This window comes from Vulpes vulpes, chromosome 12 (assembly GCF_048418805.1).
Source record: "Vulpes vulpes isolate BD-2025 chromosome 12, VulVul3, whole genome shotgun sequence".
NCBI lineage: Eukaryota > Metazoa > Chordata > Mammalia > Carnivora > Canidae > Vulpes > Vulpes vulpes.
In genome coordinates, this window is record NC_132791.1 from 145,053,470 (window position 1) to 145,072,609 (window position 19,140).

Below are 19,140 nucleotides of genomic sequence, written 5' to 3' on the forward strand. Positions count from 1 at the left end.
CAAGAAATATTAATGAGGACCCTCTAAGAGAAAGAGGAAGCCCAAAGAAATAATCCACAAAACAGGGACTTAAATAGGTATTACGATGACACTAAATTCATATCTTTCGGGATCCCTGGGTGGTGCAGAGGTTTGGCGCCTGCCTTTGGCCCAGGGCGCGATCCTGGAGACCTGGGATCGAATCCCACATTGGGCTCCCGGTGCATGGAGCCTGCTTCTCCCTCTGCCTATGTCTCTGCCTCTCTCTCTCTCTGTGACTATCATAAATAAATTTTAAAAAATTAAAAAAAATAAATAAATTCATATCTTTCAATAGTCACTCTGAATGTGAATGGGCTTAATGATCCCATCAAAAGGTGCAGGGTTTCGGACTGGATAAAAAGCAAGACACATCTATTTGCTGTCTACAAGAGACTCATTTTAGACCTAAGGACACCTACAATCTGAAAATGAAAGGTTGGAGAACCATTTACCATTCAAATGGTCCTCAAAAGAAAGCTGGGGTAGCAATTCTCATATCAGATAAAGTTTATCCCAAAGACTGTAGTAAGAGATGAAGAGGGACACTATATCATATTTAAAGGATCTATCCAACAAAAAGACCTAACAATCATGAATATTTATGCCCCTAATATGGAAGCTGCCAAGGATATCAATCAATTAATAACCAAAGGAAAGACATACTTAGATAATAATACACTAATAGTAGGAGACTTAAATATGGCACTTTCTGCAAATGACAGATTTTCTAAGCACAATATCTCCAAAGAAACAAGGGCCTTAAATGATACACTGGACTAGATGAATTTCACATATATATACAGAACTTTTCATCTGAATGCAACATTCTTCTCAAGTACAAATGGAACTTTCTCCAGAATAGACCACATACTGGGTCACAAATCAGGTCTCAACCAATACCAAAAGATTGAAATTGTCCCCTGCATATTTTCAGACCACAATGCTTTGAAACTAGAACTCAATCACAGTAAGAAATTTGGAAGAAACTCAAACACGTGGAGGCCAAACAGCATCCTACTAAAGGATGTATAGGTCAATCAGTATATTAGAGAAGAATTAAACAGATTCATGGAAAGTAATGAAAATGAAGATACAACCATTCAAAATCTTTGGGATATAGCAAAAGCAGTCCTAAGAGAGAAATATATCACAATACAGACATCCCTCAAAAAATTAGAAAAAACTCAAATACACAAGCTAACCTCACACCTAAAGGAACTGGAGAAAGAACAGCAAATAAAACTTACACCAACCAAAAAAGAGAGTTGTTAATAAGATTCAAGCAGAGCTCAATGAAATAGAGACCAGAAGAACTGTAGAACAGATCAACAAAACCAGGATTTGGTTCTTTCAAAGAATTAATAAGATAGATAACTCATTAGCCATCCTTATTAAAAAGAAGAGAAAAGACTCAATAATATCATGAATGAAACAGGAGACATCACAATCAATACCAAGGAAATACAAACAATTTTTAAAATGTAGTATGAACAGCTATATGCCAACAAATTAGGTAATCTAGAAGAAATGGATGCATTTCTGGAAAACCACAAACTACCAAAACTGTAATCGGAAGAAATAGAAAACCTGAACAGGCCAATAACCAGGAAAGAAATTGAAGCAGTCATTAAAAAACCTCCCAAGACACAAAAATTCAGGGCCAGATGGCTTCCCAGGGGAATTTTACCAAACATTTAAAGAAGAAATAATAACTATTTTACTAAAGCTGTTCCGAAGGATAGAAAGGGATGGAATACTTCCAAACTCGTTTTATGAGGCCAGCATCACCTTAATTCCAAAGCCAGACAAAGATCCCACCAAAAAGAATTATAGACCAAAATCCCTGATGAACATGGATGCAAAAATTCTCAACAAGATACTAGCCAATAGGATCCAACAGTACATTAAGAAGATTATTCACCATGACCAAGTGGGATTTATCCCCTGGATGCAAGGTTGGTTCAACACTCATCAAAATCTTAGAGGAGAACACAGGCAACACCCTTTTTGAACTTGGCCACAGCAACTTCTTGCAAGATACATCTATGAAGCCAAGGGAAACAAAAGCAAAACTGAACTATTGGAACTTCATCAAGATAAAAAGCTTCTGCACAGCAAAAGAAACAGTCAACAAAACTAAAAGACAACCTATAGAATGGGAGAAGATATTTGCAAATCTAAAAGATTGCAAAATCCTTTATCAGGTAAAAGACTAGTATCCAAGATCTATAACGAACTTATGAAAATCAACAGCAAAGAAACAAACAATCCAATCATGAAATGGGTAAAAGACATGAACAGAAATTTCACCAAAGAAGACATAAACATGGCTAACAAGTACATGAGAAAATGCTCCGCATCACTTGCCATCAGGGAAATACAAATCAAAAGCACAATGAGATACCACCTCACACCAGTGAGAATGGGGAAAATTAACAAGACAGGAAATAACAAATGTTGGAGAGGATGTGGAGAAAGGAGAACCCTCCTGCACTGTTGGTGGGAATGTGAACTGGTACAGCTACTCTGGAAAACTGTGTGGAGGTTCCTCAAAGAGTTAAAAATAGAGCTACCCCACGACCCAGGAATTGCACTGCTGGGGATTTATCCCAAAGATAATGATGTAGTGAAATGGCAGGACACCGGCACCCCAATGTTTATAGCAGCAATGTCCTCAATAGCCAAACTGTGGAAGGAGCCTCGGTGTCCATCGAAGGATGAATGGATAAAGAAGCTGTGGTCTATGTATACAATGGAATATTCCTCAGCCATTAGAAACGACAAATACCCACCATTTGCTTCAATGTGGATGGAACTGGAGGGTATTATGCTGAGTGAAGTAAGTCAATCAGGGAAGGACAAACATTATATGGTTTCACTCATATGGGGAATATAAAAATAGTGAAAGGGATTATAGGGGAAAGGAGAGAAATGAGTGGGAGAAACCAGAGAGGGTGACAAAACTTGAGAGACTCCTAACTCTGGGAAATGAACAAGGGGTAACAGAAGGGGAGGCGGGCAGGGGATGGGATGACTGGATGACGGGCACTGAGGGGAGCACTTGACGGGATGATCACTGGGTGTTATATGTTGGGAAATCGAACTGCAATAAAAAATATACATATTTTTTAAAAAAGAAATGGATCTAATAGTTTTATTTTCTTTTTGTTATTTTCTTGGCTGATATTAGACCCAAATGTGGTCTTCACTAACTGAAGCTGAAATGTCAGAACTGCTTAGTACACTATAGAGAAAGGTATCCAAAGGCTTAGGGCATTAGAATATTAGGGTAGATTTATCATGATCACCTGCTCACCCACTGCAGAAGGAAAATACACCTTTAACCACAATTGTGAGAAATACATTTTTGAGGGGATATCCCAATGTCCTTGAAGATCTCCGTGGTCACTCTTCTCTGTAGGTCAGAAATTACCGTGGGAACTGCAGTAAACTGAGATCCTTAAACAATTTGATCCTGAGTGGCAGGGGATAAGTGGCAGCCCTTAATTACTAAAGAAAAGGCAGGCATGGTTATCAGAGCAGACAACGCAGAAATCAGAATAGTCTGACTCACAGACACCCATGGTAGTTGATCATCATGTACCTAGAAGAGAATACAGGTAGGTGCTGTATTGGTTTGCTACAGCTGCCATAACAAAATACCAGACCGGGTGGCTTAAACAACAGAAATGTACTTTGTCATAATTGTGGAGGCTGGAAGCCCATGATTGAAGTGTTCACATAGTTGGTTTCCTCTGAGACCTCTCTTCTTGGGTTCCAGATGGCTACCCTCTTGCAGTTCTTTACATGGTTTTTTTTTTTAATCTGTGCACGTGCATCCCTTGTGTCTTTTGGTATGTCTAAATTTCCTTTTCTTATAAGGATAGTAGTCATATTTGATTAGGACTTAGAGGAATGGCCTTGTTTTAACTTAATCACTTCCTTAAAGCCTTTGTCTCCAAACCCTTTACATTCAAAGGTAATGGGGATTTGGGCTTCAATATATAAATTTTGGGGACACCCAATACAGCCCATAAACGGTGGTCTCCTAAATTCTTATATGATCTGTATAAACAGAAGAATCAAGTGAGCAGAAGTCTAATTTGAAATACCAAAATAAAGTCATAGCCCTTTAAGCAATTTCTAGATTTGAGTCAGTTTGCAGACCCAGAACTCCTTGAATAGAGGGGACGTATCCCACTATACTGTCGAAAATGTATACTGTTAATATTTCTTTCAACTTTCCCCCAAGGAACCTATTTCCTTTTACCAAGGTGAATGTGCTTTGGGGAAAAGGAAATCATCAGAAATTTCAGGGATCAGTGCACACTAACTCTGAGAGTTCACTAACTTCACAAGACCCAAAACATCACTGTGGTCTATTAGCCAGATAAGGACTTACAGAGGTCAGGTGATCAGTGGAATTTTAGCTCAGGTCCACCTCCTAGTGAGTCCAGTGGGTCACGGAACCCATTCTGTGGTTATTTCCCGTGTTCCAGAATGTATTCTTTGGAGTAGAAATATTCCGCAACTGGCAGAATGCTCATGTTTTATCACTGAGCTGTGGAGGGAGGCCTTTTATGGTAGGAAATGACTAAGTAGAAGCCACTAGGGTTGCCTCTACTTATGAAACTAGGAAAGCAATACCACATTTCTGGAGGAATGGTAGAGATTCTACCATCAAGGACTTGAAAGATGCAGGAGTATTGACTCCCATCACATCCCCCGTTCAACTTATTTATTTGGCCTGCATAGAAAAATACGGGATCTTAAGGAATAACTGGATTATTGTGAACCTAACCAGATAGTGATTCCAATTGCGGTTGCTGCTCCAAATGTGGTTGCATTGCCAGAGGAAATTAATACATACCCTGGTACCTGGGATGCAACTATTGACACAGAAATGCTCTTCCCACCCGGCGCCCTGCAAGACCTGTTGATAAAGACCACTGGAAGCTATTTTGCTTTCAGCTGGCCAGACCAGCAATATACCTTCACTGTCCTACCTCAAAGTTATATCAGCTCTTCAGAATTATATTATAATTTTGTTTGCAGATAATTTTCCCTTCAACAAAATATCACAATGGTCCATTACATTGATGATATTATGCTGATTGGACCTGATGAACAAGAAGTAGACTTATTGGTAAGGCATTTGCATGCCAGAGGGTGAGAAATGAATCTAATATGGTTTTTTAGGGGCTTTCCACCTCAGTGAAATTTTCAAGGTCGGTAATATGGGGTATATCAAGATATACCTACCAAGGTGAAGGATAAGTTGTTTCATCTGGCACCTCTTAGAACCAAAAAACAGGGGGGGGGGTGTCTATGCCTAGTAGACTTATTTGTTCTTTGGAGGCAATATATTCCTTATTTGGATGTGTTACTCTGGCTCATTTACTGAGTGACCTGAAAAGATGCTAGCCTTGAATGGGGCCCAGAACGACAGAAGATTCTTCAACAGATCCAGGCACTATTTCAGCATGTCCTATCACTTAGGCCATATGACCCAGCAGATTCAATGGTGCTTGAAATGTCTCATAGATGGAGGTGCTGTGTGGAGCCTTTGACAGGCTCCTGTAACCATTTATTTGGCCTGCATAGAAAAGGATAGAGAATAATAATATCTTTATGTGATTTAATTTTAGAACCAGAACCTGAAGAACCTGCAGACTTTCTAGAAAGTAAAAAACTTGAAGAGTCACAGGAAGAGGGTAAGAAGGAAGAAGAAGAAGAAATAGAAATAAGTACAGAAGAGTCGACAATACCAGCCATTTTGGAACGACTTTGGTCCTTTTCCTGTGATTTAACCAAAGGCCTTAGTGTGAGCAGCCTTGCCTGGAATAAAATAAATCCTGTAAGTTATTGAACATTTTAACAATTCTATGTTTAGCATATAAGGTGACTGTCAAGTACTAATGAAGTTTTTTTTCCCCTCAATTTTAGGCAAGGGATTTTAATTGACATAAACCAGAGTTTTAATATCCTTTCACAAGAAGTTCATGTTTCAAAAAATGGAAAATGAAAATAGTTATAAAATAAGTTTTTTCTCCTTCAATATGAAAACATCATCATTTTTATTTTAGGAGATGTACTTGGGACATAGTTTCTCTGAATCCATATTAGATACTTAAAGTAAACCAGAAGATAATATATAATTGATTTATTTTCAGATATCAAACTCATGTACCCAAATTTATATTCTTCTTGAAGTAATCATATTCAGAAGTATATACTTAATCTACTGATTCTGAAAATGTGCAAAATAATTTTGAGATTCCCAAAATGCTATTACTACTAGTGATAACAAATACTTAAACAGCACTTACTATATTCCAGGTGCTATTGCAAGCATTTTACTTTTATTAACACAACTCTGAGTTAGGTACTATTTTCCCCACTATGTTGATGAGGAAACTGAAGTACAACAAGGATAAATAAATTGCCCAAAGTTATACAACTAGTAAGTTAAATAGCTAGAATTCAAACCCAAACATCTGGCACCAGGGTTCTTAACTGCACAGGCACCAAAAATCATCTTGAGGCAAGTTATATGAATCATTAAGTTAGGAATGGTATGTTTGCTTTTAAAAAAGATATGACTATAAGGGTGACTGGGTGGCTCAGTTAGTTAAGCGTCAGACTCTTGATTTTGGCTCAGGTTATGGCCTCGGGGTTGTGAAATCAAGCCCTGTGTTGGGCTCCATACCTAGCAGGGAGTCTGCCTGAGATTCTCTCTCCGCTTCTCCCCCCTTCTCTTTAATTAAAAGAGAAGACAGAGAGAGAGAGAGAGAGAGAGAGAGAGAGAGAGAGAGAGAGTAACGAGACTTATTTTCTCCTAGGGCTTATAAACTGCTTCTGAAGACAAGATTTTCAATTAGGGATTCCAAAACCTTTTGTGTAATGACAATATCTTTGGAATGAATATTTAGTGTGCTTTTAAAGTGGTCAGAACTAATTTGTTCATTTACACTGCATTGTATTATGTATGTTTAAGGATTTGGGGCAGCCCCGGTGGCCCAGCAGTTTAGTGCTGTCTTCAGCCCAGGGTGTGATCCCGGAGACCTGGGATCAAGTCCCATGTCAGGCTCCCTGCATAGAGCCTGCTTCTCCCTCTGCCTGTGTCTCTGCCTCTCTCTGTGTGTGTGTCTGTCATGAATAAATAAATAAAATCTTAAAAAAAAGAATTAGCCTTATTATTTTATTGCCACACCTTATAAGATTCTATGTGCAAATATGCTAGTTGTTATGTTTATTAAAAAACAGAAATTATTTAATCATTTTTATAGAAACCTCTATAACACATTATTTAAATTATGCACATTTTTTTAAATTGCATAAAATACTTTTAGTATGAATTGGTCTTTATAAAACTATATTTGGATAAGTGAGATTTAATAATAATAACTGTGTAATAAAGATGAATAATTCACTTTCAGAAACTGAATATACTAGTATTTTAAAAGTTAATATATTGCTATTGAGATTAAAGTTAGGGGCACCCAGGTGGCTCAGTGGTTGAGCAGCTGCCTTCGGCTCAGGGCGTGATCCCGGGGTCCTGGGACTGAGTCCCACATCAGGCTCCCCACACAGAGCTTCTCCCTCTGCCTCTCTGCCTCTCTCTGTGTCTCTCATGAATAAAGAAATAAAAACTATTTTTTAAAGAAAGAGATTAAAGTTTAATAATTTTTAGTGAAGCTAAAAATATGACAAATACCATCTATCATATTTATTAATTCATTCTACAAATACTGAACATTCGCTCTGTGCCAGGAACTCTGATAAGGCATTAGAGTTACAGTAGTAATTTAGTCATACATAGATCCTGCCCATATAATGGTCCTCTATGTACTTTAATAAGGAAAATAAATAGTGCTGTGTGGGAATACATAAGAGATGCTCATGAATGCTTTTTAGAAGAAGTGGTGCCTATGCTGAGTCTAAGATTAATAAAAGCTTGTCCATGTAGAGTGGTTTAAGGCACAGAAAATTATAGAGAAGATGTTTGCCTGAAGATAGGGTGTGGCAAAAAATATATATATATCTTTAAAGATTTTATTTATTCATGAGAGACACACACACAGAGAGAGAGAGAGAGAGAGAGAGAGAGAGAGAAACAGAGAGAGAGAGACAGAGACACAGGCAGAGAGAGAAGCAGGCTCCATGCAGGGAGCCTGGTATGGGATTCAATCCCAGGACCCTGGGATCACAACCTGAGCCAAAGGCTCAACCACTGAGCCACCCATATGCCCCTATATTTTTGATAAAGATATTCTGATAATGAAGAAGAGACTGGGTTTAGTTAATCATTAAATTTTTGTCTATAAGCATTTCTTGAGATGAACTGCTTTATTAATCTGCTTGGGGTACCATAACAAAATACCATAGACTGGCTGGGTTAAAAAATAGAAATTTATTTTCTTGCAGTATTGGAGGCTAGGAAGTTTAGGAGCACGGTGCTGGCCAATTTGGTTACTGGTTAAAGCTCTCCCTGGTTTACAGATGGCTACCTTCTTGCCATGCTGATGTGAGACATGGTGAAGAGAGAGAGCTCTGGTGTCTTTTCCTCATTTTATAAAGCCACCAATCCTACTGGACTAAGATTATGACCTCATTTAACCCTGGTGACCTCCTTAAAGCCCTATCCTTAAATATAATTATATTGGGGATTAGGGCTGCAACACATGTAGTTTAGGGGAAGATTCAAAATTCAATTAATGGTACTCTGTTTTTATATTTGAAATAATTAAGTCATTCTCAAAAACCCATGAAACATTATAATGTAGTAATACAATCTTGGAAGATTATCTCAATATATAAAAGAACTTTTTAATTGATTCTTTTTAGATATTTATTAGTATGAAGATATGATGATTATTATTTTGCTTAGGAAGATGGAGGTGTAAAGTAAAAATAGATGGTAGACTGGTATTTTGTTTCCTCAATAGAAATGTCTTATTGCTATTTTAAACACAGTTCATTAATATGCATCTTTACATATTTCCCAATATTTTATACCATCCTCTCTTATTTTAACATAATTTGCTGGTTTTCAGGACCTTTTGGCTGTTGGCTATGGGCACTTTGGATTTAAAGAGCAAAAAAGAGGATTGGCTTGCTGCTGGTCAATAAAGAATCCTATGGTAACTAAATAGGAATAAACCTATTTTTAGTCAGTTAAATGTTGACATAATTCTCATAAAGTATATAGTTGTATGTGATAATTAAACAAAGTAAAAAAAAATGACCAAAGAAAATCTGTAAGAATTAAAATTTGTTCTTATTGATATAGAGTAAATTCATTTAATAAATATTTATTGAGCATTTACCATGGGCTGTTAGATCTGATGATTCAGAGTTGTCTACCATAACAAAGACAAATTTGCAAGTGAAAATCCTTTGCAAATTATGTTTCATTTAATACTGGGTTATAAATAAATCATCACCTTATAAGATAGATTTCTGCTATCCTGAATACATTAAATAGATAAATATGACCGTGTTATTAGCATGAATTTTTCAAGAATAATAAGAATCAATCATGCTTTTTCATTAAGCAGTAGCAGTCAATATGTTACTTTGCAGCTTTACATTAGATTTAATTAATAACTAGAAATGTGAAGTAGAAAACTTAGAAAAGGATCAGAGGGGGGAAAAATCAGACCTTTTATAAATAGTCCCAGTCTATTAGGGAGCTGGGTTTATATAGAGTAAAAGAAGGAAAGGAAGAAGCAATTTTACACATGTAGAAGGATTGATAAAAGATCTGTTATCAGTAAGTTGTTTACTTTTCCACATAGATTGTTAGAAGCAAGAAAGGATTTAGATTAGACTTCAAGCAAAATAAAACAATAAAACTCTTCACAAAGTTGTAGAGTTGTAGAACTCTACCCTCAAGAGTTTCTTTTCTTTTCTCTTTTTTTTTTTGGAGCTTCCTCTATCCTTCTTAGAAATGTCTAGATAATCCAAGCATCTGAAACATATACTGGAAGATAGGAACATTGCTAGATAATTTGTTTAGAGCATTATTTGTTTCTGAAAGAAGATGATCTATGGTGACCATACAAATCCTGCTGAAAGATTACCAAAATACGATCATTGTTGGAGGAGGCCATGCTGTGGTATTTCTTAAAATTATTGAGCTCTGAGTATTCATCAAAGTAAAGGACATGACTAATTGATGTTTTGTTCTCATCTATACTCAAGTTAGGAGGAGAGGAGTAACTGACTGTGGACTAGCTCTTCTTACGTTTCCACTGCTACCAGACAGTCCACCATTTAGCCACCATTATAACCTATCTTATATGGCCTGCAAAACCTAGTTTAAAATATAATTATTTTTTTCTTCAGTGGCCAGAACGTATTTATCAGAGTCCATATGGAGTTACTGCTGTGGATTTCTCAGTTGGAGCACCTAATCTTCTAGCCGTTGGCTATCACAATGGCACAATTGCCATTTATAATGTACAGAGCAACAGTAATGTTCCAGTTCTGGATAGTAGGTGAGAATCCAAGAATTAGGTAAACATATAATATGTACTTTTTTAGGGAGAAGTAAAAATTTACTCCAATGTTATTTAGTTTTGAGTGAATGTTTATATTGTTGTTGAAAGTGATACTATTATTTTTCAAATATTTAATAGTTCCTCATGTTATCTCCCTAGCTAGAATGCTCTGTTCTAAAATCTGCATGTTCTCTGTCCACCTCACCAAACTTCCTTGACAGTTTATGCTTATTCTTTAAAAAAATTTTAAATTTCCCCAGCTTTGTTGAGGTATAATTGACAAATAAAAATTGTATACATTTAGGTCATATGATGTAATTTTTAAAAGGGGTACAATGTAATTATTTAATAATGTATACATCGTGGAATGTTTACTACAGTCAAATTGATTAATACATCCATCACCTCTTATAGTTGCCTTTTGAGTGTATGTGGTAAGAAGACTTAAGATCTACCCTTTTGCAAATTTCAAGTATACAGTACAGTATTATTAACTATGATCATCATACTGTAAATTAGATCTCCAGAACTCATTTATCTTGTAACTGAAAGTATACTTTTTATTGCTTTGGTGTCACCTCCTCCAAGTAACCTTCCCATTCCATTATTTTGTGCACTTGTATTAATTATTATATCACTTATTATACTGCATATATATTGTTTACATATATATCTTCTGAAGAGGCTGTAAGCAACTTAAATCAAGAGTTAAGTCTTAGCTTTGTATCTTCAGCATGTCACATAATATCAGACATGGAAGAGGATTATTTTAAGTGTTTAAGAATAAATAAACGAGTGATATTAAGAAAATAAAAAATCAAAAGTGAAAGATATTAAATATGTTAGGCTTTTGTAATAGATCAGATACCAGTGGGGCAAAAGTGAAGTAATATATTTATATTAGTGTTTGAATAAACTTAGAGCTGAAAATGGTCAGTAAAGCAGGGCCCTTAAGTTTAACTTTGAAATTATTTGCAATGTTTTGTAAGCATGGGCCTTTGTGCTTGTTTCTGGGAAGAGGGTCTAATATTTCTACCAAATTATCAAAGCTGTATGATATTTAAAAGATTCAGAATAATTGCTTTGGAAGATTTGCATTAAAAAATCAGTAATCTGAGAAGCGATTTTAATTCTTCAGAAAAACGTTAAATTTCAGCCATAGAGAGAATCAAGCCAGTGGGCAAGCCAGAAACAGAAAGAAAGGTGAGGTAATTGTTTACTTAAATAAGACTTAAATAATTTATTCATTTATGAAAAAAATTCATATGAAGGTGAAGATACTTAAACTCAATGTATCCAATATAAGTTTATATAACTTATCTAGGAAAAAGTAAATGAGTGGAGTAAGGAAAATACGTTCTGAAAGGAAAGAAAATATTTTCTTTTGTTTCTGTTATGGCAATTAATATGATTAAGTCAGTAAAATTTTCCTTTTGTAAGAAATGAGAATACCAAAAAAATATTATGTGACAAAATGATTATTTTCCCCGTTTTTCAAAATACTTTAAGTAAAAATCCAGTTTTGAACAATAAAGGCATTATTCTGTAAGTAGGTCGCAGTGCTTCAGGGCGTTGTCCTTATGACTTATACACATGTCCTTTCAAAAATTATGACAGTGATTCTATATTTAGTGCTTTCCCCTGTTTTAGTGAATCACCTCAAAAACATTTGGGACCTGTATGGCAATTACAATGGATAGAACAAGATCGAGGGACAACAGGTGATGACAAAAGAGAAATACTTGTTTCTATATCAGCAGATGGAAGAATCTCCAAATGGGTTATACGGAAAGGACTAGACAGTCACGGTAAAAAGAACGCATAAATACATATATATCTATCAATCAAATGATCTTTCTCTTGTCATGTGCTGCCTTAAAATTCCTAGTGAGCCATATGTAAGAGGTGACCAATTTTGGTTTGGCTACATAAGAAAGAAACTGGGCTTGGTCATTGTTTTTCTAAGCATCTTGTTCTGGTATTTGCTAATTTCAACCTAATCACATGCAATAGAGGGCGGAAATCACACTATTCTTTCTAGAAGGGATACACTTTGTATATACAATACTTTTTCATGTGGTAAATAAGATAAAAGTTTTTTTCTTTCAATAAAGACTTGATGCGCTTGAAGCGAACTACCGCTAGTAGCAGCAAAAAAGGAGGGGAAACGGAAAAAAAAGGTGAAGCTCTGATATCTCGGCAGGCTCCTGGAATGTGTTTTGCTTTTCACCCTAAGGTAAATTATTTCAATCCATTATTTACTATTGCATATAACAGCTTCCAGTGTTTGAAGTGTATTAAGATATAAAGCAAGACAAAGTTTTAGCATGTTAATAAATACTGTGCCTTATAGGTAAAACAAAACAAAACAAAACAAACATAGGCATAGCTGCCAAACTAAAATAGAGTGGCAACTTCCAGTTGGCTGCCCTATGCCTTCCTCTGCCTTCTAGAGGAAAGGTCTGTATTTCTGAGGAACTGTGAAAGGATTCTCTTTTCAACTTCATGTTTAACTTGAATGCCCCTCCTTACTCCTCTTGGGTGTTCTGCTGCTTCATCATATTAATAGAAATCAAATCTACTATACAGTCCTCTATTTCAATGTGAGTGGTGCCTCTCATGATCCTGAGGATTGGGAAGACCAGTTAAGTTCATGCTTATCAGGCCAGAATCAAATCAAAGCACAGTTAATGAAGTCCTACTTTTTCTCATTCTTTTTTATGGAAGTTCTTTGGAATCAGAAAATTCAGCAACTAACAGACTTCAAAGGAAACGTATCCTCTTATGTTTTCTGTTACATGTGATATGGTCATCTCTTTAGTGACACCGTCATCCACCTAGTTATGCAAACCAAAACTTGAGCTCTTACTCTTTTCTACCTTATCATCCAAATGATTTTCATGTCTTGTGGTCCTGCTCCTTTTAGTCCAAGCCTACTCACTGCTAGTGTAGTTCAGGCCCTATGTTTCATTTTTACCACTATAGTTGTATTCTTAACTGCTTTCATTCTCAAATTCTTGTAATTCACATTTCACCTTGACTGTAGAACAGTGGTTCTCAATGTTGGCAGGAAGGGACATATTTTACCACCACAGTACATTTTGCAATGTCTCGATATTATTGTTGGTTGTTTCAGCTCCAGGAGGTGGGACATGGGAAGAAATGCTATTGGCATTTAGTGGGCAGAGTCCAGGGATGCCACTAAACATCCTACAATGCGCAGGACAACTACTGCCTTCCTCTGCATAGAAGGAGAAGGGAAAAGGGAAGGGGAAGGAGAAGGAGGAGGAGGAGGAGGAGGAATATATATATATAAAATATCAATGGTGCTGGATTGAGAAATCCTAGTCTGGTGTCCTAGAAATGTCCTTGGCATGAAGAATTTGAGATAATCATGTAGTCTGTAAATAAAGAGTTTAACCTTTTATTTTTTTTTCTTTCCTGATTATCCTGGCTTGAACTTCCAGCACAATCATGAATAGACATCTCTCTCTTGTTTCTGACCTTAGAGAGAAAGCATTCCGTCCTTTTACTATTAAGTATGATGTAAGCTGAGGTTTTTATGTAGATGCAATCAATCACATTGAGGAGATCCTGTTACATTACTATTTGTTGAGACTTGTATCAGGGATGGATGTTAGGTTTTCATCAAATGCTTTTTTTACATATGACTATGATTATACAATTTTTCTTTCAAGTTTGTTAAAATGATGAATTACATTAATTTTTAAATTTTTGTTTCTAAGAGAAACTTGACCATGATTTATACCTTTAATCTACTGTTGAATTTAATATGCTAAAATTTTATTTAAGATTTTTCAACTTTGTAAGGGATAGTCATCTATAGTTTTCTTTTCTGTAAGGTCTTTGTCTGGTTTTGATACTAGAGTAATCCTCTAGAATGAGTTGAAAAGTATGCCCTCTTTACTTTTTTCAAAAAAATTTTGTACAATTAGTATTATTTCTTCATTACATATTTGATGAAATTAATAAAGCATCTGGGCCTGGAGTTTTGGGAAGATTTTTAACTTTTACCTAGAAATTAAAATTTTCAGTAGATATAGTGTTATTAGTATCATTATTTCTTCTTGAGTGAATTTTGGTAATTTGTGTCTTTCAAGGAATGTATTTCATCTAAGTTATTAAAATTAATGGCATAATAATATTTCCTTAATGTCTTTTAATAGCTATAAAATATGTAGTCTTTAAAATATGTCACCTCTTTAATTTCTACTATTAGTGATTTTTGTCTTCTTTTTTCTTTCTCTTTTCTTTAATCTAGCTAGAAATTTATCAATGTTACTGATCTCAAAGAACTAGCTTTTGATTTCTCTGAATTTCGCTATTGTTTTTCTGTTTTCTATATAATTGATTTCCACTTTGATCTTTATTTTCTTTCTTCTCCTTTGGTTTTTTTTTGCTCTTATTTTTCTGGCTTATTCAGGTAGAAGCTAGGATCATTGATTTGTGACTTCTCTTATGATAGAGGCATTTGTGCTATAACTTTTTCTCTAAGTACTGCTTTGGCAGCATCCCACAAAGTCTAATATGTTATATTTACATTTTTATTCTATTCAGAGTACTTTCTAATTTCTCCTTTGATTTCTTTTTTGATGGATGGATTATTTCAAAGCATGCTATTTAGTTTTTAAATATTTGGGGCTTTTGCATGGATCTTTCTGTTCTTGATTTCTAATTCAATTCCATCATGATCAGAGAACAAACTTTTTATAAACGGAATCCTTTTGAACTTATTGAGATTTGTTTTAAAGCCCAGAATGTGATATTAACATGTAAAGTTCCCTGTGCACTTCAGAAAAATGTATATTCTGCTGCTATTGGGTGGAGTGTTCTATGAATGATAATCAGGTTAGATTGGTTAAAGGTGTTCAAGTTGACTATATCTTTGCTGATTTTCTGCCTATTTCTTCCACTTATTAAGAGAAAGGTACTGAAATCTCTGGCCATAATTGTGGATTTGTCTATTTTTTCCTTATAATTCTGTTTTTGCCTTATGTTACTCAAACGTTTGTTTTAGGTGTATAAATGTGTAGGATTGTTATGTTCTCTTGACTAATCAACTCTTTTATCATTGTAAAGTGGCCTTATCTATAATGGATAATATTATGTATTCTGAAATCAACTTAGTCTGATATTACTGTAGCCACCAGCTTTCTTTTAACTAGTGTTAGCATGTTATATCTTTTTAAAAAATTAAGTTTGTATTTAAATTCCAGTTAACATACTGTGTAATATTAGTTTCATGTGTAGAATTTAGTGATTCAACACTTACATACAACACCTGGTACTCATCACAACAAATGCCCTCCTTAATACCCAGCATCTATTTAACCCATCCCTCTACCCACCTCCTCTCTGGCAGCCATCAGTTTGTTTTCTATAGTTAAGAGTCTGTTTCTTGGTTTTCCTTTCATTCCCTCCACTCATGTTCATTTGTTTTGTTTCTTAAATCATTCATTTTCCATCGTTTTACATTTAATCTATTTATGTCTAAAAGTACATTTCTTGTTGGTAGCATATTGTTGGATCTTGCTTTTTTATCTAATCTTACAGTGTCTGTCTTTTATTTTTTTTTATTTTTTTATTTTTTTAATTTTTCTTTTTTTTTTTTTTAATTTTTTATTTATTTATGATAGTCACAGAGAGAGAGAGAGGCAGAGACACAGGTGGAGGGAGAAGCAGGCTCCATGCACCGGGAGCCTGATGTGGGATTCGATCCCGGGTCTCCAGGATCGCGCCCTGGGCCAAAGGCAGGCGCCAAACCGCTGTGCCACCCAGGGATCCCCCAGTGTCTGTCTTTTAATTGTGATATTTAGACTACTATCATTCAGTTTGATTTTGATATGGTTTTGGTTTGAGTTTTATCATTTTGCTTCACTAGTTTATTGGTGGTGGTGGAGGGGGTGGGGGATGGTGGTATAACTTGTCTGGCCTCCTTGCCTGGAGGCAGAACTCAAATGCTATCTCAACTCCAGAACTTCTTAGAGGTTGGGCTGAGCCCTTTGTTGCAACTGTATCATAGTTCAACTTAAATCTCTGCCCATTTCTGTTTCTGAGTGAACTGACCAATAAATCTCTTGAATGGAAATGTCAGATTTTATAGACTGACAAACACAACTCTAAGACAGTGACCTTGAAGATCTCTGGGAAAGATAACCCACTTATAAATGGTGTTGGGATAATCATTACCCATATAAAAATGGAATTAGATATCAATTCTATCATACACAAAAAACTTCTAGAAGAAGATGTAGGAAAACATTTCTATTATCTCAAAGTAGGAAATATTTCTAAAACAAAGCACAAAAATACTAACTATATAAAATGCTATAAACCAGCTACATTAGAATGATAACTTCGGTTCATCAAAAGACACTAAAGAAAGGAAGAAGTAAGCCATACACTTGGAGAAGATATTTGCAACATGTATAACAGACAAAGCATATGTAATAGGATATATAAAGAACTTTTATATAAATGAATATAAAAAATATTATGTATAAAATAGTCAAGAGACATGAACAGAAGAAGAAATGCAAATGGGCATTAAACATAAAAATGTGCTCAACCTTGTTAATATTCATTAAAATGGAACTTAAAACAATTAGATATAATTTTATACCTCATACAATGGCAAAATTTAAGATTTCTAATATAACCCAACTGTTGATGAGAATGTGGATCAAAGGGAACTTCTATATACTGCTGAATATAAATTGTTAATACTAGTTTAGGAAAAAATATGTACTTTATTGTGTTATTTAAAACTACTTATAATCCATAATCTAGTAGTTGCATTTTTAAGTACTGGTATATACTAAAGCAATGTGTCTCAAATTTTAATGTACATAAAATTACTTGGGAATCTTGTTAAAATGCAGATTCTGATTCCTTAGGTCTAGGGTAGGGCCTAAGTTTTTGCATCTCTAAAATGCTCCCAGGTAACTCTACATAGGGCATAGAACCCGACTTTCAGACCTTTTGACTATGACTTCACAGTAGGAAATACACTTAAAATCTCTACTTAGTACATACGTTTAGAGTTAAAAATGCTTGAGACTCCATTTTAGTTCAATCTTTCACTCTAAGCAAGAACCATTTCTGGGATCCCTGGGTGGCACAGCGGTTTGGTGCCTGGCTTTGGCCCAGGGCGCGATCCTGGAGACCCGGGATCGAATTCCACATCGGGCTCCCGGTGCATGGAGCCTGCTTCTCCCTCTGCCTGTGTCTCTGCCTCTCTCTCTCTCTGTGGCTATCATAAATAAATAAAAATTAAAAAAAATTAAAAAAAGAACCATTTCTTCAGCATTATGTACTGTTAAGTTGTCTGTCTTCTCTTTGACTAGTTCTTTTTTTTTTTTTTTTCTTTGACTAGTTCTGATGAAAGAACACTTACTATTTCCCTGGATTGCTAGTTCCATTGTTAGGTAACTCTAAATATTAGAAATTTTCTTCCTTATTTTAAGCTGGTGCTTGTCCATTTAATGTCTAGACAGGATCTAAGTTCTTCCCTCTATTCCAGCAAAGAACAAATCTATATTTTCTTTGCATAGTAGCCTTTCAGGTAGTTTAATTATAGAAAGTTTAATCATGATAGAAAGAAAAAGACAACAGACAACTATGATCAAGATAGTATTTCTAGTTTTGGTCCTAGAATTGATTTTAAAAGATCTTAAGGGGTCTAACTTTCTATTTAGTACATTTACTAATGTATCACAAGCCAATGCATTTAAATCTTTTGTGTTATAGGATACAAATATCTATTTGGCTGGCACCGAAGAAGGCCATATTCACAAATGTTCTTGTTCCTATAATGAACAATACCTAGATACTTACAGAGGACATAAGGTTGGTTTAATTATAGTAGGTATGGAAAACTTATTTTTGATATTTCTGAAAAAATAGTATTATACACAGTACCTTTAACATGCAATAAATTTACAACTTCAGAGTTAACATTACCAACCTAAGTGCTTTCTTGTATGGAAACCATCAATAATGCATGGGGCATCTTATCTGGCTTCTAGATATTCTTACTTTTTTTTTAGAGAGAGAGAAGTTGTGCATGTGAGCTGGAGCTGGAGGGTGGGGGTAGCAGAGGGAGAAGGTGTGAGAGAATCTTAAGCAGGCTCCACACTCATCATGGAGCCCCACATGGGCCTGGATATCCCCACCCTGAGATCATGACACCTGAGCCGAAATCAAGAGTTGGACACTGAACCAACTGAGCCACCCAGGCACCTCTAGCTTCTAGATATTCTTGATTTCTTCTTGCAAATTATGGAAGTTACAATTTTTATTTGTTTCTAAGAGACTTTGCTTATGGTAACATGCTTATCCCAAGGCAAAAATATATCTAGCATATACTTATTTTCTGTATCTTTGTGATTATTCCATCTATGTTTTCTTCATTTGATCCTTCATTTTTTAAAATGTTCCCTATATTTTTTAAGGTAAATGAGTATAATATGTGTTAATATTTAGTTAGTATTATAACAACTATATCTTTATGTTTCTGTATGGCATAATTTAGAGAAGATTCAATTTATGACCTTACTCTCTCAGTTAAAATAATACACAATGCATAGTGCAT

The 19,140-nt window shown here is 35.2% G+C and overlaps 1 protein-coding gene across 1 annotated transcript in view; it reads left to right on the plus strand.

Moving 5' to 3' along the window:
- The window catches only part of DNAI4 (dynein axonemal intermediate chain 4), a 99,775-nt gene that overhangs the window by 68,473 nt on the left and 12,162 nt on the right, over window positions 1-19,140 (plus strand). Inside the window, 6 exon segments of the mRNA XM_025983236.2 lie at window positions 5,670-5,878; window positions 9,078-9,164; window positions 10,372-10,523; window positions 12,177-12,334; window positions 12,641-12,762; window positions 18,297-18,395. Of these exon segments, the coding sequence (XP_025839021.1) occupies window positions 5,670-5,878; window positions 9,078-9,164; window positions 10,372-10,523; window positions 12,177-12,334; window positions 12,641-12,762; window positions 18,297-18,395 (827 nt within the window).